Source organism: Nipponia nippon, unplaced genomic scaffold (assembly GCF_047370975.1).
Source record: "Nipponia nippon isolate SJK-2023a ecotype South Korea unplaced genomic scaffold, ASM4737097v1 scaffold_3, whole genome shotgun sequence".
Classification (NCBI taxonomy): Eukaryota; Metazoa; Chordata; class Aves; order Pelecaniformes; family Threskiornithidae; genus Nipponia; species Nipponia nippon.
Genome location: NW_028262347.1, coordinates 103,305,039 through 103,328,997, shown reverse-complemented (window position 1 = coordinate 103,328,997; position 23,959 = coordinate 103,305,039). Strand labels below are relative to the sequence as shown.

Genomic DNA, 23,959 nt, shown 5'->3' with positions numbered 1-23,959 from the left:
AATAATTTTTTTTTTAACAGTCTGTGTGCACTATGGGCATGTGTTTCTCCACGCTAAAATGATGTTACAGTTTGCTCTTGTGCTGATTTAGTGATGTCCAGGTAACCCTATATCCCAAAAATATCTCAGTCCTTTTAATATGAATATATGGAGTCTGAAATCTTGTTCAGCACATTTGATTCGATTTCTGCCTAGTTAGGGTGATTTATTTTAGTGGTTTTTTTTTCCTAAACAAAGCATATCAGATATGAGCTGTCATTTTGATAAAAACTGAAGATGTATGTTGGGTAGTAGAATCTCAGATTCTTTTGTTATTTTTGTAGAAGGTATCTTTTGATGGGTTTAAGTAATTTTTTTTTTTTTATTTTTAAAAATAATATTAGGAAAAATGTTTCCTTTGATAGTTCAGGACACTGATCTCACTCTGTAATATAAATTGTGGTGTAAGTCTCCTTATTGCTCTATCTCATACCTCAGCTTTGAGCAGGGGAAAGGAAATGCTTCAGTTATCACGTTTGTTCACTTTTTCCCTCTAAGTGTGAAGGCCTCTAGTAAGAGAACCTCCTCTGAGTGTTTTTTTCTGTGGGCGTGTGCCTTCTAAACAGAGAAATTATGTGAGGCCCTTAGTTCTCACAAACCAATACTGCTTTAATGCTTGTAGTTATTTTGGAGTCAAAAGAAAACATGGTACTAGCTAGAGATTCCGTTTGCTTGTGGTTGTGAGGTTAAGTGAGGGCAGGGGATGAGATGTTGGCCACAACACAGCTCCACTGAACATTTTCTTCTGCAGATAACTGGGTGGTGGTACAGTGTGCGAACATCTGCATCACACAGCAGTGCTAGCGGGCACACAGGACGCAGCAATGGCCAGTCGGAAGTAGCTGCTCATGCCTGTGCAAGTATGTGCGATGAGATGGTGGTTCTTTGGAGGCTGGCTGTCCTTGACCCAACTATTAGTCCACAGAGGTGAGCACCAGAATCAGATCCAGTCTCTCATTTACTTCTGTGATATTCAAGCACAGTCAAGAGTTTCTTCCTGTAGATGTCTTGTGTTTGTATCATTACCTCATTACCTGTTCAACCATTAGTCCTTCTGGACTATGTGTTATGTAAGGTTCAAGAGCGCTATAATTACTTTAAACTTTAACTGCTATTGCTGCTCACTTTTAGCAACATCATGTAGTGTGAATGATTTGTTTTCTGAGAGTTCTCTTTTACATGAGTGTAATTCTGCATTTCAGTGTCCCAGTGGAGAACATTTCATTGAATGATAACACCGGCTACCAATAAATTTTAATGCTTTCTAAATTTAACTATTCAGCAGTTTAATGGATTTCTGTTTAGCCCAGTCATTCACTGTTGTCTATATCAAGATGAGCCATTTCTTGTTTTCTGTGCTCTTAGGGAGTTTATTCTCTGCAGTGTGTTGGTAAACAGTGTCACTGGTGTATGATTCTCAGTTAGTGTTTTCAATTGTCTGAGGAAAAATTGTGAGGCTTCTGTGGGTTTCTAAACCATATTGTGCCTTGGTAAATCACTGCCATCTTTTTTTAGCACTAGTTGAATAGCCTTGGAGGTACTGAGGGCTTGTGTTGAGATACTCTGGTTGACATTGTAATAATTTGTTTTGTGCACCTAGTCTACAATGTGTGTTGTGTAAAATGTACTGAATTAGTTTAATCTGCTGTAAGTGCTCAGAAGAAGTTTTTCAGAACAAGTAAAAACAGGATGGTATTTTCAATACAGTTACGCATTAACAGGGTTTGCTTTCTGTGAATTGTTGTGCAACGTTAATAAAATGCCCTATCTATGTAAGGTACATCAGGGACACTAAAATGGATGCAGTTTCTGTCTTGTACAGTTTACAATATGAAGTAGCTAAATATAGGAGATGAAGACAAATCACAAACCATAGGAAACTGGGAATGAGGCTTAAAATAAACACAAACATGAATCAGATCACATAGAAAAAACAAAAGGTTTTGGTCTTTAATAAAGTATGAAGTTGTGCTATGTGTATTCACATTTGAGTTATTTGGCCAGGTTCAAATTTGCTCAGATCTACTTGGGCTCATGCATAATTGAAATGCTCCTACTTGATTACCTATTCTCTTGGCATCTGAATAGTCACCAAGAAGAACCCACTTCTACCCATCCTTGCTATTCTTTCCAGTGAATCAGAAGGAGACTTGCTACCTCATTCCTAATTCGTTGCAGGCTTTCATCCTTATGTTACCTTTCCCGAGTAGTTCCCCCTTCTTTTTCCTTCTGAAAATCCTCTCCTTGATTAAGCTCTACCAGTCTGCTCCCTTGTTAATTAATTTCTTTAATGGACACATAGAAGCAGTCCATTTTGTTTAGACCCTTTTGTCCTAATACCCTTTGCACCTAAATTGGGTCACCCTGTTTTGATTTGATTTTTTGTTCTTTTGCTTTTGTTAGGAAATTGAGAGGATTGAAGTGTTGGGCTTGTACCTCAGATCTCTGAAATCTGTGGCAGAAACAAGATGGCAGTTGATTGAGACACTTGATGCAATTTCTAGAAATGTCTTTTCCTCTTCTTGAGCTAGATCACCCAAATGTGTAATCCAGTTAGACTATCTTGTTCATATGCTTAGGCCCTGTGTGAGACTTAGAGCTGGGAAATGCAGAAATACTTTGTTCTTCCCATGGTAATATGGGCCATGGGACTAACTGCTGTGTAATTTAAGTCTATATAACCCTACCAGCTTGCTTCTTCCTCAGAGTTATTTGGACATCAGTTATTTTTGTCTTGCTTGTTCTGTGCTTATGGCTTGCAACAGTTCATTCTCCTGAGGACAGCCTGCTAAATCCTAAATGAAATTGTTGGGCTCTAGATAAGCATATCAGGGTAAAGAGGTAAGTGCCTGGGAGGTAGATTAGGTGGCCCTGTCTGGCATTGTGCTTCCCTGGGTAGGCTGTTTAGATTGTACTTGTGAATGTCTTGACTGGAGTTGTTCACGGGGCTGTTTCACAGCTGCTGCAAACTGTTTTATGAATAATTCCAAGAGCAGTTCCCCATGGCACTCTCTGGTCTCAGACTGCTGAGGCTCACATTGCTAATACCTTATCTGGGGCAGATAAGCAAACAGGGCAGTCAGTATTTAATTTTAAACCTCCCCATTGGTATCATGCTTTCATGTTGATACTGATCACGTTTTGTTTCTATATCATGGGCCTGTCTAGGACTTGGTTGTTAATATACCTGTTTCCTTTTTTCAGCCTGTCTTCTTACTAATGCTGTGTGTACTTAATTCAGCAGAAGATTTTTCTGACCCAAAGGAGGAGGTGTTCTGTGGGTTAAGAGGTAGTTTGTCACAGGTGTGTTTTGTGTCTGCTTTCTAACCTGTTCTCTTACTTCTTTTAGGCGCAGGGACCTTTGCTCACAGCTCAGACAGTGGCAGCTGAAAGTCATAGATAATGTTAAGAGGGGTCAGCACAAGAAATCACTGGAGAAGCTCTTCCAGGGTTTCAAGCCAGCTGTGGAAGCCTGTTACTTTAACTGGGAGGAAGCTTATCCCATTCCTGGGATCACATATAGCAGCAGTGACAAGAAGAACTCATTCTGTTGGGTAAAGGCCATTCAGCAGAGGAGCTGCCGGTTGCAGTGTGCAGAAACTGCCTGTGAGGGTGGTAGAACCCATGGACAGGACCCTGGAGGACCATGTCTGCAGCCTGGGGACAGGCTGCGTCCCTCGCCCCAGGAGCCAGCAGTTCGTCCGAAGGAACTCACTGGAAAGCGGAAAGTTGTCTCTGAAACGCCACAGAGGGTTCTGAGACGACTTTCAGCAGAAGGTGATAAAGCTGTGTATAAGACTGCAGTGGGCAAAGCAAAGTTGCCAGTGAGCAAAGGCTTGACCAGTAAACATAGTGGGAAACGCCGCATGAGCAGTGAAGACAGCTCTCTGGAGCCGGACTTGGCAGAGATGAGCCTGGATGACAGCAGCTTGGCTCTGGGGGCAGAAGCCAGCAACACATTTAGTTTTACTGAAAGCCCACTGAGCAGGAGCTACAGGGACACATTTGAGGAGGATGGTGGGGTGTACTTCTCTGAGGGACCTGAGCCCAGTGTCAGGAGCAGTTCCATGGCCAAGAAATCGCCCAAGGATCCTGTGGGGGAAATGGGTAGTGGTGATGATGACCTGCCTTCTGCAGATGAGAACAGTGGTGGTGTGAGCCTGAAGCCAGAAGAAGTGGGAGAGAATGGTGCAGCAGGAGGAGGGGATGATGGAGAAGAGGAAGATGATTACCAGGTATACTATCTGAACCCACAAGAGGTAGCCAAGGAAGATGATGACAAAGCTGAAGGGGGAAATGAAGAGGAGCAGGATATATTTGCTGGTATAAAGCCTCTGGAGCAGGAGAACCGGATGGAGGTGAGCTGAATCTAGGTCAAAACACTGTTTTGCAGTTTCATGTAGTGTATACATCACGGTCTCGCAACCCTCCTAGCTGTCATACTTAACCTAGTATGTTGTTAAATCAAGTGCTTAACTGCAATGTCATCATAACCCATTGTATCGTAAGGTATCTGCAGTCTTAATGCAGTGGTATCACACATGTCTCTTTCCCACAAACTTGACTCTCTATTTCTGTGCTAACTTCAAGTGTGTCCCAGTTTTAGCTGGTCCCATCTCACACTCCAGGATTTACAAATGTAGGCAAAACTGTGTGCTTTTTTCCTAGTCTCACTCTTGGAAATGGCAAAATTGAGCTGAGATTAAAAATAAATAAGACGGAGACATGCCCAGCAGGAAAAATTTAAATCCAACCACGTAAGCAGAAATTCTCTGGAAGGCCAGAGGCAATCTAAATAGACTGTGTCACATTTGTCTGTTATAGCACTTGGAGAGAGGATGGGACTTAATCGTGGAAGAAAAGGCTTTTTAGCGGAGTGCTTAAAGGGATGGTGGTGAAGGTCCAGGCAAGGAGGACTCTGAGAACACCTGCTGCAGAAGTTAATTGTGAATTGCGTTTGCAGAGTCTTTGAGACAAGTGGTTTGAGCAGGCTAGCTCCAGCCTGGGGGAGTGTGGTTTGAATATGACCATCTGTTTTTTCTTGCAGATCCTGTTTGCCTGTGCAGAGGCCCTATATGCACATGGATACAGTAATGAAGCATGCCGCTTAACTGTAGAGCTCGCCAGGGACCTACTGGCCAACCCTCCAGATCTCAAAGTGGAGCAGCCACCAACTAAGGTAGAGAGAGAGCTTGTCTAGTTTTGGGAGTAGAGGGTAAGTTAAAAAGAATATGTGGGATGGATACAACAGCATTTGCAGGCATTTCTCATTTGCTGTGATTCAGGGCCCTTCACTGATGCTTCCTCTGGGTTGAACTTCTCTGGATGTCATTAATGTGCCTGATCACTGTGTGTGTGGGGGGGTGAATAAAAGGGAGAAAGAAAATAAGAGGCCATTCAGCAGGACTTGGAGTCTTCAGAAACTCAAGTTAAAACCTTCTTCACTTTTCCTTATGCTTCAGAGAGAAGCTTGGTTTGTCTGTTAAAAGCTGCAGCTCCTTTAGGAATCTACTTCAAATGTCATTGAACAAAACATCCTATTTAACATCAGCTTCAAAGGATGTTTTGTTTAAGAGATATCTGCTATTGTGTGCTATGAGATTATACAGCAGCCATAAGAAGTCTTGATCTTTGCGCAGCTCTGTGCAGGTGACCTGCCTGTTTCTTGTGGTTCTCTCCAAACTCTTAGTTTCCTATTTCTTCATGTGCACCACTGGAAATGTTAGAAGTTTTGCTGGTTCAGGATAGAGAGGGTTGGAGAGGAAAGAAATAAGCATAAACCTCCGGAAAATCACTTGTAGTGGCACTGAACAGTGTTTGCTGTAGGGACGGGTTCCCTTGGAAGGGACAGGCATGCAACATCTGCCTGCACAGCATCAGTCCAATAGTGGACATATGTCATATCAGCAGGCCAGCTCTTCCACTGTGTTGTGCTGGGGTGAGATAGGGGAAGGAATGATGTTTGTCAGTAACCACTGGGATTTGTGATTCCTCAGCAAAGGGAATACAATTTAAACGTGTTTCATTCTTTCTCCTCTCTACTGATGATTGCAAAGGGTAGGAGGACAAGCATAGAATCATTTAGGATGTTTAGGAAAGTGTCCTGTGACAAATTCCTCCTCAAACAGGGTAAAAAGAACAAGGTATCAACCACCAAGCAGACTTGGATGGCAACCAACACCTTGTCTAAAGCTGCTTTCCTGCTGACTGTGTTGAGTGAGCGGCTGGAGTACCACAACCTGGCCTTCCGAATAGGAATGTTTGCTCTGGAGCTGCAGAGACCACCTGCCTCTACAAAGGCTCTGGAGGTATGAAACATCTCAAAAAGGCAGTAGCCATAAACAACATTGTGCTGCTTGAATGCTTTTGCTGATGTGGTTCCCATTTCAACTCCTGAAGTTTGGTTATGCTTTTATATGTTTCCTTAAAATTGATTGCAGTGGGACTAAATGGATTGTGTGCACATCCCATTAGGACGTGTTGAGCTGCTAGAAAAATGATTAGAAGTATCGCTTCATCTGGCGTTACCTTCATTGATAGGAAGCTCAGACCTCGTGTGCCAACAGGCCTTTGATTTCACATGAAACTACAGGCTTGAAAATACTTAAATGAGTACAAAGTCTCTTATGAATATATTATTTTGATTAGAACAGCTTACTAATTATCTTAAACATGTTTCCAGTTTGCTTGGCTAATCTGGGGAAAATAAAGCCCTTTGTAAGTGGAATTGTCCATATTCGCATTGGTGAAATGGTTTGAAACGTATTCCTTAGGGTGAATGGGTGCAATTGTTACATGTTTGAAAATTGTTGCTCTTGCTGATATCTCATTTGTTGGCAAGTGAACATGTGCACTGTGCAGGCATATTATTTTGGACACTGCTTGATTACTATTAGGCTTCCTGTTTAGAAAAACCAAGTGTCCGATTAAGACCTTGCCTGTCTGATTTGCAGCTGCCTTGCTTTTCAGTGCAGGGTGTGCAGTCCCTGGAGGTGTGTATTGTTGCTAGGTATCCACCAACTACGCTTGTTACACTGATTATCTGTACTTCTTACGGTCTGATTAGAAGATTGTGAGATTGGCAGTCACTTGCTACCTAAAAGAAAACAATCACTTTCACATGTTAAGAATGGAGAGGGTGCAGGAACGCCACAGAGTAGTGAAATGTAACGGTCTTCATCCTGGTGGCATGCGTGCTGCCACCCCGTGCCCATTCTTCTGCTAGTCAGTCCAGGTTGTCTCGAATGGGTATGTTACTTAACACAGCATCCTTTTTTCCTACAATTAAGAGTAATCACCTTTCCACTGACTTGCCCAGTGCAATGCTTCTCCTGATGTTCTTATGAAAGCTGATGTGGTTTTTTTCTGTGTGCAGCTCCAGAGTGATAATTTGAGTAAAAAAAATTGTGTATAAATATGAGGCTAGACTTGTGTTAGATTTGTTCAGTGTGGAGAGAATGGTAAAGGTGCATAGGATGCTAAGAGTTGGTATAATTCAATGATCCAATAAAAACTATTGCTGTACCTTAACATATGTATAGGGGAAAATGGTCCCCTGCCCACAGGGCCTGTGCTGATGACAGCTTCTTCTGTTTCCTTGTGGGTACTACCAGGTGAAGCTGGCATATCAGGAGTCTGAGATTGCAGCCCTCTTGAAGAAGATTCCCTTGGGCACTAATGAGATGAACACTATTCGAGGAAGAGCTGAAGAACTGCGAGAAGGAACGTTATGTGATTATCGTCCTGTCCTGCCTCTGATGCTGGCTAGCTTTATATTTGATGTTCTGTGCACTCCAGGTACTGTCTGCATTGGCTTGAGTGTGTGAAGGTCGTGTTTTGAGATGCCAGGTCTTGAGGGGTTTTCAAAGAGAAACTGCCTTCAGTATGAGAACAACCTAATCTTGATTCTTCACACAGTCTTGCTTCTTTTCACCTCCATGTTGCTGTAGAGCCGTTGTGCCCCAATGGAATTACCTCTCCTTCTGCTTACATTTGAAACCAACTGGAAACTTGCCACATTTCAGCACTCCATGTGTGTTTGTAAAATAGTTATAAATGACTGACTTTTCTAATCTTACGCTGGTTATATTCAGAGGAAGCTAATATATATCTAGTATTTAAAAATGAACACAACAACCAGGTATTAGAAGACTGATTTGGCAATATACCTGCCTGGTTTTGGAGCCTTCTGATTTTAGAGAGAGAAAGGGAAAAAAAAAACAAGATAGTGCTGTGGTCTTGAAACTGGTACAAGGCTAGGAATGGGACCGCAGGAAGCTCTGCAAATTCAGAAAGCTCTCAGAAACGGCTTTTGCCTTGAGGTCCTAGTTTTGAAAAGTGAGCACTAATTCTCTTGTCTTCTTTCAGTGGTTTCTCCTACAGGCTCTAGACCACCAAGCCGTAATTGGAATAATGAAATGCCTGGAGATGAAGAGCTTGGTTTTGAGGCAGCTGTTGCTGCTCTTGGTAAGAATCTTCGTAAAAGAAAAGTCTGTCTTTGTCCGTGTTCTGCATCCTGCCTCGTTGGGGATGGTGAGAGTTAGTAGTTCATTCCAGTTTGGTGCAGAAACAAAAGTGTTTGCGTGCTTTATGAGAACCAGATGCAGAAGGATTCTGCATGCCAGGGTTGAGGTGCCTTTGCAAAGCTGTGAAAAATGGAAGGGGGGATATGGGACAGGAACTGAATGTTAAAGTAGTAACATGAATTTTAGCTTTCTTCTTGCTCTTTTGTCGCAGAAGATGTATTGCCTGGGCTTTAATGGAGATGGACAGTTTCAGAGAACAAAAGGCAATAATTTCAGAAGAGGTTAGACAATGATAGCAAAAGACTAGCAGAAGTGCTCTCAAGCATTATTATATAATTCAGGATCTTAGCATAATACTGGATTCTTGCATCATTTATCAGCTTCAGCAACAAAGCAGTGATTATATATATTACGTAGACAATGCTGTATGCCTGTTTTAAAGCAGCATGCAAAAAGGAATAGAATTGATTAAACAAGGCCTGTCCTCTCTTGCCTCATCTCTGAAAGGAGGAAGATGAGTTCTTTATGGTGTGGGAATGCTGACTTGTAGCATATGCAGAAACTGGAAAAGTTTGTTTCAAGATGGAGTTGTGGGCTTGCCTGGACCGTTTTTCCCTTGGCATATTAGGATCTGGTTCTTCTGACAGTTGTGCAAGCTTAATATTCTGGGGACAGGCAGCCACTCCTGTTTATTCATGACTTATTTCTGAAGTTAACAGAAAGATCGGGGGGGGGAAAATCTTCTTTTGCCTGTGACAGGGAGTTGAATAAAATAGTCTGAGGTATAGATAGTGCTCAGGATGTGGTGTAGTCCCATGGGCTCACTTGTCTCTTCATTCCCTCTTTTCTGGCCTGCAGGCATGAAAACAACTGTCAGTGAAGCAGAACATCCTCTGTTGTGTGAAGGCACCCGAAGGGAGAAAGGGGATCTGGCACTAGCCCTGATGATTACTTACAAGGATGATCAGTCTAAGCTGAAGAAGGTGAGTTTCCCTTTGAAAGGGGAAAGGCAGATGCAGAGCAAACCATGTTTGGGTGTTGATGGATTTGATAGTTTTGCCAGTGAGCATAAGTTGCTTTGTCATGTACTGATGATTTACAAGCTATGTCATAGTGTTTATATTCTTCCACTGATGCAAAATCTGATTGCACAGTGTGCATTGCCCTGGAAGAGGCACTCTTTCCATGAGTTTCTTAAGGTCCAGTCGGGAGATGCGTTCTCACTGCTTTTAATGCTTTTGCTTACCTGGTAAAACAAGTCCTTTGTCCCAGGGGTTTTCAGTGTGTACCATGTGTATTGTCTAGGGATTGATTCTGTTTTGCTGCAGGGATGTTGGCTTGCAGGACAGTATATCTAGCAAAGCCTTTGTTTCTTCATCTCTCACCTCTTTGATATACTAGTTTAGTCCACCTGTACCTTAATTTCCCATGCAAGAGAGACAGTAAAACTCTGCCCCCTCCACCCCAAAGGAAGGAATAAGTATAAAAAACTGCTGAAGCTTTACGAAGGGTTTTATTAATCTTTTATATTCAGAAACACTCCCACCCAGCAAGAATATTATTAGTGTCTTTCTGTCTCCTAAAGGAGAAGCACTTTTGGTATACTCTTCTACAGGGAATAACAGGGACACTGTGATATCAGTCATATGCAAATAAATGCTCTGTCACACTCGTGGTGTTCATTTCGTGTGGAAAATAAACAGCAGAAATGGACAAACCCATAAAATGTGGTCATGCATTGTTCCCCAATTACGTAATAAGTGAGGATAAGAAAGTGTTGTTGTAGGCTGGTAGAAGGCAATTTCTCTAGTGTCTGAAAGTCTGAAAAGGCTTTACCAGTTTCTCAGTAATGGTATGACAGGATTTTTTGGATGGTGAGCAAAGAATTTTGGTGACTTGAACAAGAACATCTAAGGACTGGCAGAACTAAATATAGAGTCCTCCATTCTGTCCTTGATGTACCAGAATTACTCCTGTATTGTGAGTTTTGGGTGCTTTCCAAGTAAAGCAAGTGAAAATGGGGATATTACTGAGTACAAATGAATCTTTGCTTCTTCAGTAATGCAGGCCACATGGCTCTCAACTGTGCATCGCTGATCTTCAGTGCAGGAAGACGTGTCTACTTTCTAGAGAATGAACTTTTTCTTTTTTTCCAACCAAATGGAATTTATTGCCCTTCAGGAAGCTGGTTTGTTACTTTCCCTCTATGTCTTACTGTAATGCCTCTTCTTCTTTTTTTTTTTTTTTTTTCCCCTCCTTGCTGTTAAAGATTTTAGACAAACTTCTAGACAGAGAGAGTCAAACTCACAAACCACAGACTCTGAGTTCCTTCTACTCATCCAGCAAGCCTACAGTAGCAAATCAAAAATCTCCTTCCAAACACGCTGCCCAGTCCACTGCAGCGATCCAGCAGCTGCCAGGGACTTCTGTCACTCAGCAAGCTGCTGTAAGCACTGCAGTCCAGAGCAGTCCTGAGAACTTCGTGGAGAAGAGCGCACAGGGTAAGAGGTGCTGTGTAAGGGCTGTGCTGAAACCCTTCTGTTATCAGTGCAAAACTGTCACTGTACATTTTTGTCTGTTTTGGGAAGTAGTCAGCGTGATTTATATTACCATCTGGCTGCTTGGTGGTTACTAGAATGTCATTCCCCTGTTATGTGTTTGGCTGGGTCCATTTTGGTACACATTGTTGTTGCATAGGAATTCAAGCTAATTTTCAGGTTTTCCTATCTTGAGCCAGTTGTATGACCAGTTAACATAAAACTACTGTGACTTCATCTTTTAGATTTGTATCACAGAGGTGCAGTATTTCAAAAAGTTACACACTGAATCAGGTACCTTCATGCAGAATAAATAACTAAGATTGTGGAAGGGCATTGGAGATAAATGTGGTTTTCTTCAAGCTATGCCTCCACTTTGGTGGCAAACATCACATACAGCAGCATTTGGTGGAAAGCAGATGCTCTCTTAACACTTCCCAAAGAGATCAGTACTAGCTGAGGATGACTGCAATAAGGTTGGGGTTGCTGGAGAATTTTTATTCTAAAATTTTTCTGTAGTTGCAGAAAATTTTCGAGATCTTGAGTTACGATTAAATGTTTTTTGCCTGGTATTGGATGATATGCTTAATACTGAAAGAAAATTGAGATAATCCTGCTCATAAATACCACTCATTCTATAAAAGTCCTGCATCTTTTGATCTTTGTGTCTCTTAAATGGCCACATCTGGTTTTAGAGATATAGAAACAAATCATAATGTTTACCGTGTCCCTGTCCTGTTTATGTAGAGAACTCTCAGAGGTCCCCCTGTGAGCCAACTGTGGAGTCCACTGTCTTGAAACAAGAGGGAAAGGTCCCCAGTCGTCTGGCCCTTGGAAACCGAGGTGGATACAATGGGAGATGCTGGGGTTCACCTGTCAGGCAAAAGAAGAAACACACAGGTAGGAACTGACGAGTTCATACAGCATCTAGTGCTGTGCTAGGCAGCCTGCTGGGGTTTTGGCAATTCCCTTGCCCTTTCATTCCACTTGTCAGCCTTTCCTGTTGATTGTCTCTGAGGTGTTTGGCATGGAGAGGTAGGTTTTGCTCCACAGATTTCCTGCCCCCTGCAGGTTACCATACCTTTTTCACACCCGATATGTTCTGAGTGATGGATTAGATATCTGGAGCTGAACAATTGCTGGACTCTGGGAGCAGAGCACTGTGCTCCTAGGTCCAGAAACAAATTCAGAGGAGCTGCTGCCTCTCTACATTTCTCTTGGGAAGGGTATAATTTAGAGGCTGAGGATGTGAAGAACCTTTGTGTAAATTGTGCGGCACATACCAGAAAGGTTTTCTTCATACTCACACAATCTGTGGAACTTGACTTTGTGTGTGTATTTGATGCTTCTTGTTATATTTTGCCACAAAGCTTGGCAGATGGAGTGAGGGGCTGGGATGGTGTGAAGGGGGAAATAAAGTTACATTGTTCTTGGACTCTTCTGCTTTTTAATCCAAGAAGTCCAAAATGACACTGATATCTGTGGCCCAACTGACTAATTTAATTGCTCTTGATTTGCAAAGTTGAATGCCTGGCAACTGTAAGGCTGACTGTCACTGACATAACTGATCGTAGTTGGGACTGTAGGTGATGTGGGTAGGAGTTTACCTACCCACATTACATTTGCCAGCCCTGGTGACATTACTGTGTTGGTTCTGGTGTTGTAGGCATGGCTAGTATTGACAGCAGTGCTCCTGAAACCACCTCTGATAGTTCTCCAACGCTCAGTCGGCGTCCTCTACGTGGGGGATGGGCAACAACATCCTGGGGCAGAGGACAAGACAGTGACAGCATCAGCAGTTCTTCAAGTGATTCGCTGGGATCTTCCTCTTCCAGTGGCAGTAGGAGAGCCAGTGGGGGAGCCCGTGCAAAGACTGTGGAAGTTGGCAGGTAATGAATAATACCAGTGCACTGAGGCAACCTCTCTAGGCCTGATGTCAGGGAACTAGCAAGTGTGCATCAGGAAGTACTTCCTTGGGAGTGTTTGCTTTGTTTCCTCTGGACCCTAAAGACAGGAACTCTGCACCCCAGCTAGTGAACTTGGGGTACTTGTTGCTGTCTGAAAGGTTCCTCTATCTTTTTCCTCTAGGTATAAAGGCAGGCGGCTGGAGAGTCATGCTCCTCATGTCCCAAACCAGCCTTCAGAAGCAGCTGCTCACTTCTACTTTGAATTGGCCAAGACAGTCCTTATCAAAGCAGGTGGAAACAGCAGTACCTCCATCTTCACCCACCCTTCTTCCAGTGGTGGGCACCAGGGACCACACCGCAACCTTCACCTCTGCGCCTTCGAGATTGGGCTGTATGCACTAGGGCTGCACAACTTTGTGTCTCCCAACTGGCTCTCTCGAACTTACTCCTCCCATGTCTCTTGGATCACAGGTTACAGCAAAACTTTATTGGGAAGCTTGTTTTTGGTCAGGAAGGAAGGGAGGGAGGCGAGCTTATGCCAAAGATGGTGATGCCAATGTGCTGTGGTATCCATGTAAGGCGGCTGGCACAGCTGGCAGTACAAGCCAAGCACCAGTGATTTACATGGTGGTGCTTGTTTTGGCCTGGAAAGTTCTTGTGACTTGTTTCTTCTTGTTTATACTGCAACATCCTTCAGTCCTCAGAGCCATAGACCACTTGTGACACAGCGACTGGTCTTAACTTCTCCTTCAGGGGTCTCCTGAAGAGACAGACGTTTGTCAAGTTTGAACATGCTCTTTGGCTGTGTTCAGGATTTCACTTTCTTCCTTCTTCTGTTTGCACCCAGACCTACTACCTGCTCTCTATCCACATGCCTTCTAGAGCCTGAAAAAACACACTCTTGAAAAGTCATGTTTTCCTGACACGATGGAAATAGAGTGACAGTCCAGGCTGTGGTTTGTGGGTACTAAAATCAGCTTAGCAAGTTCCTCTCACTGCCTCAAATGCATCTTTAGCTTAACTTTGATATTGGTACCCTCACTCACTGCTTGCTTATTGAGGGCTCTTGCCTGTCCTCTGTTTTGGGAGGAAGAGCCTAAATTTGACTTAGAGCCTAAGAGGAGCAACTGGGCTCTGTTGCTGTTCCTGAAAGAAGTGAGGAGTGTACCTCCTGTTGAGGGAAAGCTGACTGGAACTGTGCTGGGCATACAGTGGTGTGAGAGTCTTCTCTTTTACTCTTAGGGCAGGCCATGGAGATTGGTAGTGCAGCCTTGAACATCTTGGTGGAGTGTTGGGACGGACATCTGACTCCGCCAGAGGTGGCATCATTGGCAGACAGAGCTTCACGGGCCAGAGACTCCAACATGGTGCGGGCAGCTGCTGAACTGGCACTCAGCTGCCTGCCCCACGCTCATGCCCTGAACCCAAATGAGATCCAGAGGGCTCTGGTGCAGTGTAAGGAACAGGTGAGCATCCCATGGGGGCTAGCTAGCGCAAGCTGGTTTCCAGCATCAAGGATGTGCTGTTACTTGTGGGATTGGCTCCTCTGCCACTTGACAGCCTTAATCTCAGTTCTGTGGATTTCTTATGTTTCATGAATAAGTCTGTTTTTTCTGCTGCATAGTTGTGGTCTGTCTGCTCCCCGTTGTGGTCTGTCTGCTCCCCATAGCGTCAGTCATTTTAGAGGGCCTTATACTTTTCTCCTGTTGTAGTTTTGCCTTCTTGTGCTTCTGGTTTTGCATTCACTTCTGCTTTTCTTTCACTGCCCCCAGGACAGTCTGATGCTGGAAAAGGCCTGTATGGCAGTAGAAGAGGCAGCCAAAGGAGGTGGTGTGTACCCAGAAGTCCTCTTTGAAGTAGCTCACCAGTGGTACTGGCTTTATGAACAGACTGTTGGTGGGACCCCAGCCCAGCGAGAAGGTGCCACTGGCTGCAGTGCCAGTGGTGCACGGGCTGCCTCTGAAGCAGCACGTGGGCTGACAGACAACCGGGTGACCTCTGAGCCGACCACTGTAACAGTGGCAGCTGCGGTAACCGCGGCAGCAACGGTCATGCCGGTGATCTCTGTGGGGTCAACCATGTACCAGCAGCATACAATGGCAGGGCCGGCAATGGCACATACACACACGCAGGGCCTCCACCCTTACACCACCCTTCAGACTCACATCCCCTGTAATCCCCAGTATATTGGACACACTATCCAGCACATGCCGCGCCCAGCTGTCTTCCCGGTGCCTGGCTCAGCGTACCCACAGGTGAGTTTTGCCTCTGCCTTGTTCATTTACGGTGACTTAGTGTGACTACTTCCAGAGGGAGTATGTCTGACTGGGGAGAGCATGGGGCTCAGACTTGCCATGGCTTGAGAACAAGCTTCTGCTCTCACTTACTTGTCGATTTGTGATACTTACTTTGGCTCCCCAGCTCAGCTTTTGGATTGTAAGGAGCCTTCTGTGGATGCGTGTAAAGTCTCAAGAGAATGTAAAATATAATACATGAGTAGTTCTTAATTTTTATTGCTCTATAGTTTCTCAGAAGGCACTGGACAGAAAGCTTGTCTTCTTGAGAGCTTGCAGGCTAAATAGAGACTACAGAGGGAAAACCAAACAAAGGTTATTTTAACCTCCGTATATTTTTGAAAGTTTTTTGGAGTGGTTTTCTGCAAACTGATTAGATTTAAAAGGAGGAGGAGCAAGAAGATGTAATGGTCATGTGGTGCAACATAGTTTCTGTGCTGATTCTTCCTATGCTTCCTCCTCCCTGCCAGATTGGACTTTGAATGCTTTGGGGTTTGTGTGGGGACATCATGTTTTGGACTACTTCTAAATGGCCAGAAGAAGTAGACATAACTGTTACTTATTTTCTATTTTAGGGTGTCCATCCAGCATTCATTGGAGCACAGTACCCTTATTCGGTAACAACACCGTCATTGGCAGCTACAGCAGTGTCATTCCCTGGTGTGCCGGTCCCATCCATGACGCAGATTGCGGTGCATCCCTATCACAGTGAGACAGGGCTGTCACTGTCTTCCAATGTAGCGAGTAAGTGTTACAGCCCTGGGCTGTGCATAGTATAGGTTTATTTACTGTGCCTCCTAGCTGTACCCCAGTCAAGTCCTGCCCCTCATTGACCACAGGTGGAACCAGGGTTCTTGCACTGAAAAGATCTGACAAAATCTACCCCAGCCTAAAGATGCACATGCTCGGGGGTACTGGGATTCATAATGGGGTCTGATTCAGCTAGTGGAGCTTTAATTTCTGTTTAGCTAAATTTCCAGTATGAGATTATTTTGGCCTCTCAGACTGAAGTGTGTTTGGAGCCCTCCTGGCCTTTCTGACTTCTAATTTATGAGAGCTTTATTCCCCATCTTCTTAGGGCAAGGTGAGCATAGATGATCTTGAGCAGGCTCTTGTGGTTCCTTTGGGTCAGATGAATAGAGAGTGCAGGAAGTGGGCAGCAGGCAGACTTCTGCTACAGTAGCACTAGTAGGTGTCTTTCCTACACGAAGGGATTGGAGGCAGCCAGTACCCAAAATGTGGAACTTCTGTAGAGAGGACAAATGTTTTGGCAGGATCGTGTCAGTGGCAATCTGAACAATTGCTCACATGTTGTGTTGGGGCTAGAGTGGTGGTGAAGACCCATCAAGTAGTGTACAGCACTGGAACAGCAGATGTTGACTGAATTGTGGATGTGCTCTCATTGCCATGGGTTTTTGCACCAGTGGGTCATGGTTGACCCAGGCTCTGTTATCCCCTCACCGGAGAGGCTGTAATGTTTGCCTATTTGTACATTTGCTTGTCAGTGCTTCGCAACTCACCAGGTGCTGGAAGACTGGTGCATGGGAAAACACTTAAGGGCTGGGTTGGCCTCCTTCATATCCAGATTATCAGGACAATCTTTTCAGTTATTTTTATCTTGCATTTTGATGCCAAAAAGCCACCACAAAAGCAATTAGAATAGTCCTGGAGGCCTCAGGATCTGAAGAGCATCCTTTGCTGACAGCCTTAGTCCTGGGCTGATGCTGTGACTCTTAATTGAGAGAAACCATTTCTGTACTCCTCCAAAGAGTTATGAATCTTCCAGAACTGCTAGCTCATCCTAGAGCACTTAAAATAATGAAAGGAAAAAACAACTCCACCTTTTCCACTTGCCATTGTTTATAGCTTGCATAAACTTCTGTTTTCAGTTCTTAAAACACTGTTCCTGGAGTACATAGTCACATGATGATGCTTTAGCTCTGGCAACAGTTCAGCTCATTCTTATGGGTTATTCTCCTTGGCCAGACTTCAAATGCAGCATGGATTTTGCCCCATTTTGTGGGTTGTTTGGCACTGTGTGTCTGCTTGGTTGAGGAGGTCAGGCAGATCTTTCCTGGGAGGCACGTTGTTCTCAGGTATTCAACTATTCACTAGTAAACATTTAAAACAAAATGCTGGAGGTGGCAGGGGAAGAGGAGAAATCGGAACTTGGAGCATTGCCCAAGCTGCTGTAGTAGCACCACAGAGCAGCTGTGAAATAAGGGTAAGAAGGTGCACACACCTAATGGCATCTCTGCTCTGGAATTCTCAGGCAAACCTTGCTTTTTCCTCTCCGTACCTTTCTTGAGAGGGAAGTTGGATAAGCTTGAGTCCCTCGTCAGAGTACAGCTTACTGACTCGGTGTTAACTGCTGCCTGTACAAGTTTAGGTGGTACAATGTAATGGGTTTTCCTGTGATTTCTGTTGATTTTGCCCATACTAGTTAAGCGTCTGAAGGTGATAGAGCTTCTCAAGTTTCCTTGCTGTTTTTACTGTTGGTACGTGCTGCCAGTATATCCAATGGCTGTTCTTTCTGAGGGTGGATTGGAGGCTAGCCTCCAGTAACACTCTTCCTGTATGGTAGCTGGATGGGAGTCATAGCTGTCTTACAGCAGAAGTGGAGAAACCTCACAATGTTAGACTTGATCTTTGAGTGACGTAATACTGTTCCTGCTCAATGACTTTCCTCAGCAGTTTCTCAGCAGGTGTAGACATGCACATGCTTGTTTTCTTGAACAAGAAATCAGAACCAGGCATGTCATTTAATAATAGCAAAGACCTTTGAGTCAACACATGTATTTACGTGTAAAACATGGATAATGTGCATGTTTGTGGTATACTGCAAAAGAGATGGACAACCATGTAACTGACCCCCTTCAGGCCCTGCTTGCAAACAAAATAGAGATATTCCTAGCCCACTGTATTTCAGTTATAAGTCTGTGGTTTTTGGTTGCTGTATTGTTCTGTTTAGGGGAACAGAACACTACATTGGCAGGGGGCGGTCAGGTGAGGGAGATGATGGCCCAAGTAAACCTTCTTTTAGGCTGGTGGTGGGTCCTAATGCTGCTGTTTTGCTCTCTTCAGTAGGAAGTGTCCATGCAGGATCAACGTTCCCAGCGATTCAGGGGGCTTCCTTGACAACTCTGTCCTCACAGCCCAACTCCCTTGTTACAGGGGGTTTTCCTGCCGAGGATGAGCAGCACAGTCAGCCTGTGAGCCCCCAGGGTCTGCACTACCTCCACTCCGCATACCGAGTTGGTAAGGACGGCCAAGTGGGTTTCTACAGCCCCCTCAAAAGGGATTCAGGGCAGGGCTGCAGGTTTTCACTGTCATTTGGCAATATGCTACTGCACCTGTTGGGGGTGATGGCATCTTACTTACATGGGGAAAGGCAGTTCATGATCATATGTGGAGGCTAAAAATGGAGACAAAGCAATAGAAGATTGAACAGTTGCTGTTGAGACCTATCAGAGTAGAAGAGAAGGCTGAGCGGGTTAGAGCTGGGAAGAGTCTTGCCTTTCAGCAGGTGCATGCAAAGAAGTCTGGATAGGGCTCTGAGGATGTGGCTGTGTAAGTTGTGACTGTGAGAAAATGGAGTTCAGCTCCTGCTGCTCATGGATGGTGCAGGCACACCTCTAGTTTAATAATACCAGCTGAGTCTTCAGAGGCACAGAGGGATGTGCCCTGTGCCTCTCCAGCTAGGTTGTTGAAGGCTGACATGGAGGGAACTTATATTTTGTGGGGAGTAGGTATGTAATTAGCATTCTTTTCCCAGTCACACTGGTTATGAGGAGGCAGAGTCTCTGCCTGAACTGCCATTGGTACAAGGTTATCAGTCTTGGGGTTTGTGATTGAGCTTAGATTGCAGTAAGCTACTTGTACATAGTCATGGTCCGACCCAGTGGATACCTGGGGAGGGAGAAGGGAGCCTCTAAGATAAGCAAAGCCAACCCAGGGCAAAGAGAAAGAGCAAGCAAATAGAAGGAAGGGTATCTGGAGGTTGCTTGAGGGTATTTTTTGTTGAAAGCTAGAGAAGAAGGTACTTGTTAACCAGAAAGGGGTGCAGATGTCATTGGAAACATCACTGTGGTAAGTGGTAAGCCATGAAAGGCATTTAATAGCCTGAATACCGGAGAAGGGGGTGGGAGAAGAGGGTCTGGAAGATCAAGACATAGTGCCTGTTGGTATTTTAGAACTTTTTAAATGGGAGGATTTACGTGAAGAACTGTAGTGGAAGAAGTGAAATTCTTGCAGATTGGCAATACTGCAGCTCAGTGTTGGCCTGTTGTCTTGCAGCTGAGTAGGTTGATGTGGGTAGCTTCTCTGCTGCAAAATTTGGAGCAAATGCATTGCTTTCAGGACATCTCTTGTAGTGCAGCCTTTGGGGCTGTCTGCTTGACCCTGTTGTCGGTGCTAGTAGAGTGTCTCTTTGCAGCTCTAGTGAGGTGTGATGGCTGTGCAGATTTCCCAGCCTGGAGCAGCAGATCCAGATGTTCTTGCAGATACTTCCTGTGGTGACAGGCTCCAAGACGGGCCTTTTGTTTCTCTCTGGATGCTTTGCAGCTAGGGAATTTTCCGCTGATGAAGGGCAGGCCAATCAGGTTGTGTTGCAGTGAGTGAAGTGCTAGACTAAGTCTTACTGGGCAGAAGTGCTGCTTGACTCTGGCTGCCCCTTTCTCACAGGGATGCTGGCTCTGGAGATGCTTGGCCGAAGAGCTCACAACGACCATCCCAACAACTTCTCCCGCAGCCCACCCTACACGGAGGATGTAAAATGGCTCCTTGGGTTAGCTGCAAAGTTAGGTAAGGCTCAGAGCAGTACTTCAGCAGAAATCCATTTGCTGGGATTTGGACCATGGTGGGAAAAAGCTCTCCAAAGAGTAAAACTTCAAAGATTGGGTGAGCCCGATACCTGATCCCATTTCTGAGAATGTTTCAGAAGATCTCTGCTGCTCTTTCATCCAGGCAGTTGTCCCATTTCTGGGTTCTGTAGGCATGCTGTTGAATTTTGAGGCACTGGATGAAGTACATGGGGTTGGACAGGGCTCAGAACTTGTATCTCTTCCATTCTATAACAACAACTTTTTCTTTTCCCTTTCCACTATCTTGTAGGTATTCTTCTTTCTTATGTATATTTACACCTTCTGTGAAGACCTTTTATAGCGATAGGTGCTCAAACCACCAATTGTTTGGGTTTTTTTGTTTTGGTTTTTACTTCCACTTTGCTCTTGGATCTTTTTTGTCAGTTCATTTTTTTAATTCTTTCATCAGCAGTAAGAACTTAAACAAACAAACAAAAAAATAAAACCAAAACCTCCTCTACAAACAGCCTGTCTAGTGGCATGGTTTCTCCTGCTGCTGCTGGGGAAGCTCTACTGTAGGCAGCAGTGGGGAAGCTTGACTCTCTTTCCAGGCTTCCTAAGGCCTGAGTGCTGGAGCATCTAGGTGCTTCCTGGATGGGGAGGCAAGAAGCAATGCGAGGATGTGCAGTGTATCCTTGCTTCTGTAGTTACCTTGCACATCAGTTTTCTTTCATATCCCCTTTAAAGACAGGTGAACTGGGAATATCAGTGACTGAGGTGGTACCTGGTCTCTACTCAGACCTGATGGATATATCAGAATAATCTCTTGTCCCCATGAGTTTGCTAGAGTGTCTCCCCCAAGCTTGCTGGAGGATACATTACACTGAGAAGAAGGTGCTCCAAATCCAGGTTCTTGCTGGGAAGTACCTGATTTCTTGTGTTTCTCTTACTTTAACACTGCTGTTCTGACTTCTCCTTCCTGTGCAGGTGTAAACTACGTGCATCAGTTTTGTGTTGGTGCAGCCAAGGGGGTGCTGAGCCCTTTTGTGCTCCAGGAGATCATAATGGAAGCTCTACAGAGGCTCAACCCTGCTCATGTGCACAACCACCTGCGTACCCCAGCCTTCCACCAGCTGGTGCAGAGGTGCCAGCAGGCCTACCTGCAGGTAACGTGTAGCCTGTCTTCCTGCCTGTCAAAGCTGCCAGGCCATTGCCTGCCTTGGAGGTGGTGTGTGTGTGTGTGTGTGTGTGTGTGTGTGTGTGTACAGAGGGGAAGGGACCTTGGGTACTGGTAGCTGAACTGGTCCATTGCCTGATGCATCCCTCTCCCTCCGTAGGGACTAGAATAGGCACTGGTTGCCTCTGTGGAGGCTGCATCCATTATACTGCTTCTTCCAAGGCTTCTCGCCTCCTGTGCTCACCAGGAAAGATGGGGTGGTTCTGTGTTCCCCGTCCACTTTCTTCCTCTCTCCAAATGCTACCCGTACCTTTTAACTTCTGTACTTTTTCTTTGCTATGTTTTCAGGTCACCTGTCGACCTCCCTTCCTAGCCTATCTTTCTTTTCTTTCCTTGTTTGTAGCCTGTCTTCCCCTCGTCATGAAGCCCTGGCACGGCTGTCTGGTGTGCCAGTGCTGGCACTAATAGTGGAAGTGGCTTGGTCAGCTACCAGTATGGATGAGATATCTCAGGATTTGTTGAAACCAGGACAAGTGTGTTTCAGTGAGCCAGCTGGAATACCAGAGCTGCCTGTTCCTTAAAACAGTGTAAACAGGATACCCAACATGTACCTACTTCTCTTGAATAAATGACCAGAAGGGTGATTCTGTAGACATACTGTCCAGGTTGCATTAGCTGTCCTATCACCTAGGTGATATTTTTGAGAAATTACGGCTTCTTCACTTGAGCTCTTTTTCTGAACTACATTAGGGAAATAAATTTCTCAAAAGCTGGACCTGCAGCTTTGGGGCCTTAGTTGAGAAGCTGATGGAAGTGACAGTGCTAAGCCTAGAGATATTTTGTAGCAACTTAGTGTTAAGTCTCACTCCTTCCATACCGGTTAGCAAAGGAGATGTCCAGTGAATGCACTGGGTCCCCCTGTATAAACCGCAGAATGAATGGTACAAGTGTTGGATGCTGGTGGATGGTGGGGTAGAGTGTTAGCTGGCCCTTTTGCGCTGTACTATGGCACAATTTGGTGTTCATGAAGGAGAGAACACCTGCTGATGCTGTGTGGTGCATTTTGGTGCTCTGAGGGGACACTCGCCTTGGCCGTGTTAGGATATAAGATATAGCACTGCTGTCTTTTGAGCTAGCTCTCCTCTGTCAGAGCCTCTGAGTCTCGGGACCTCTCGTGGGGTAACAGGATCATGTGATGTATTGCCCTGGGAGCTCGAGTCCTCCTCTGAGTGTCACCAGCATGAGGGTGGTGAGCAAATACCTTAAGGCTCTTTCCCTGTTCCCATCCAGTACATCCATCATCGGCTGATCCATCTCACTTCAGCTGACTACGATGACTTTGTGAATGCCATCCGCAGCGCCAGAAGCGCCTTCTGCCTGACTCCCATGGGCATGATGCAGTTTAATGATATTCTCCAGAACCTAAAGCGCAGCAAGCAGACAAAGGAGCTGTGGCAAAGGGTCTCTCTGGAAATGACCACCTTCTCGCCGTGACAGCAGGCAGAGCTCCACGGACACACAACCCTTTGCCCTGCATAGTTGTAGTTCCATTTACACCATCCTTCCTTCTGGTGTCTTTTTTATTTTAGTTTTAACTCGTTGGAAACCACTGATTTGATGTATTTATACCATGACATTCCTCTCCAGCACTGTTGCGTGTTGGCGCTCTGCTTTGCTCGCTCTTCCTCCTCCTTCCCAGTGGGCTGCAGGCTTCAGAAGCATCAGGAAACGAGAAGGAAGTTGAGCTGGCTGCCCTGTGGTGTAGTCACCGCTTTTTTCCCTGAGCCCCTGGAGGCTGTCCTGCGAGCAGTTTGCAGTGTGATTACGCACGTGTTAGAGGGGTGGGGGATTCTGTCTTAAATATTTATTTTGGCATTTATAAATATGTAAACTTTTTTTTTTTCTTTTTGTATGGGCTTCTCTTAGTCCACACACCATCTCCTGTCGGGAGAGGCTGGGACTACTGTGCACAGCCAGTGCTCCCTCCATTTATTTCAGCACCTCCTGCTGAGAGAAGCTGAGACTGGAGTAGCAGGGCCAGGGCCACTTCTGCGGCTTTCTGCAGCTGCTGCTGAGGGCAGAGGCTGGAGCTTGGGCAGTCAGAGTCTGTGACTGCGCTGAGCTGCCTGGAGACCGCCAGAAGTGCTTGGGCTCTTTCTCAGGAGTGTCCCTCACTGGGCAGTGCTGGCTCATAGGATGTTTTGATCCTGGTCGTTCCGAGTTGTACAATCGTGTTTCTTTTGGCTGGGATATTACTCTCCTGTAATCAGTTTCTTATCCCTTGTCTCTTCTCGTTTCCTGATTAAACACTTGTTTTCTTAGACCGACTCTCTTCTCTCTGCTATGATGTTGACAGTCTGATGGAGCTGGCCGGCTGTGTGTCAGTGGGAGCTCCTGTGAGCCCTGGCGGATAGCTGTCCTGCCGTGGGGAACAGCAGTCCAGCACAAGGCAGGCGGGCAGAGCTTTTACACAAGCTGTGAGCCAGAAGTTGCTTGGTGCTGCTCTGAGAATGACATGCCTCTGCAGAGGCTGAGGTACGTGCGGACTGGGTTGTTGATGGGTCAAGGGAGTTGGTGGTAAGCCTGGGATGTTCTGCCTACACTTCTGCCAGCCACCAGGTTCCTTTTCTGGTCTTGACACCCGTGATACCGTGTGGTAATGCAGAGCTTTGTATTTC

General features: G+C 45.2%; 1 protein-coding gene across 3 annotated transcripts in view; it reads left to right on the top strand.

The window, feature by feature from the left end:
- The window catches only part of ZSWIM8 (zinc finger SWIM-type containing 8), a 62,341-nt gene extending 38,737 nt beyond the window's left edge, over window positions 1-23,604 (top strand). For 2 of the 3 annotated variants that reach the window (XM_087767183.1, XM_087767185.1), the window contains 18 exons: window positions 791-966; window positions 3,389-4,397; window positions 5,087-5,218; window positions 6,168-6,347; window positions 7,653-7,836; window positions 8,407-8,505; window positions 9,423-9,547; window positions 10,834-11,065; window positions 11,849-12,001; window positions 12,768-12,990; window positions 13,190-13,479; window positions 14,251-14,474; window positions 14,781-15,263; window positions 15,878-16,046; window positions 18,387-18,560; window positions 19,986-20,105; window positions 21,092-21,270; window positions 22,572-23,604. In XM_087767183.1, the coding sequence (XP_087623309.1) occupies window positions 791-966; window positions 3,389-4,397; window positions 5,087-5,218; window positions 6,168-6,347; window positions 7,653-7,836; window positions 8,407-8,505; window positions 9,423-9,547; window positions 10,834-11,065; window positions 11,849-12,001; window positions 12,768-12,990; window positions 13,190-13,479; window positions 14,251-14,474; window positions 14,781-15,263; window positions 15,878-16,046; window positions 18,387-18,560; window positions 19,986-20,105; window positions 21,092-21,270; window positions 22,572-22,775 (4,356 nt within the window). In that variant the 3' untranslated portion in view covers window positions 22,776-23,604. The remainder of the gene's footprint in view (window positions 1-790; window positions 967-3,388; window positions 4,398-5,086; window positions 5,219-6,167; window positions 6,348-7,652; window positions 7,837-8,406; window positions 8,506-9,422; window positions 9,548-10,833; window positions 11,066-11,848; window positions 12,002-12,767; window positions 12,991-13,189; window positions 13,480-14,250; window positions 14,475-14,780; window positions 15,264-15,877; window positions 16,047-18,386; window positions 18,561-19,985; window positions 20,106-21,091; window positions 21,271-22,571) is intronic. The other variant, XM_087767184.1, reaches the window with a different exon arrangement.
- The last annotated feature ends 355 nt before the right edge of the window (window positions 23,605-23,959 follow it).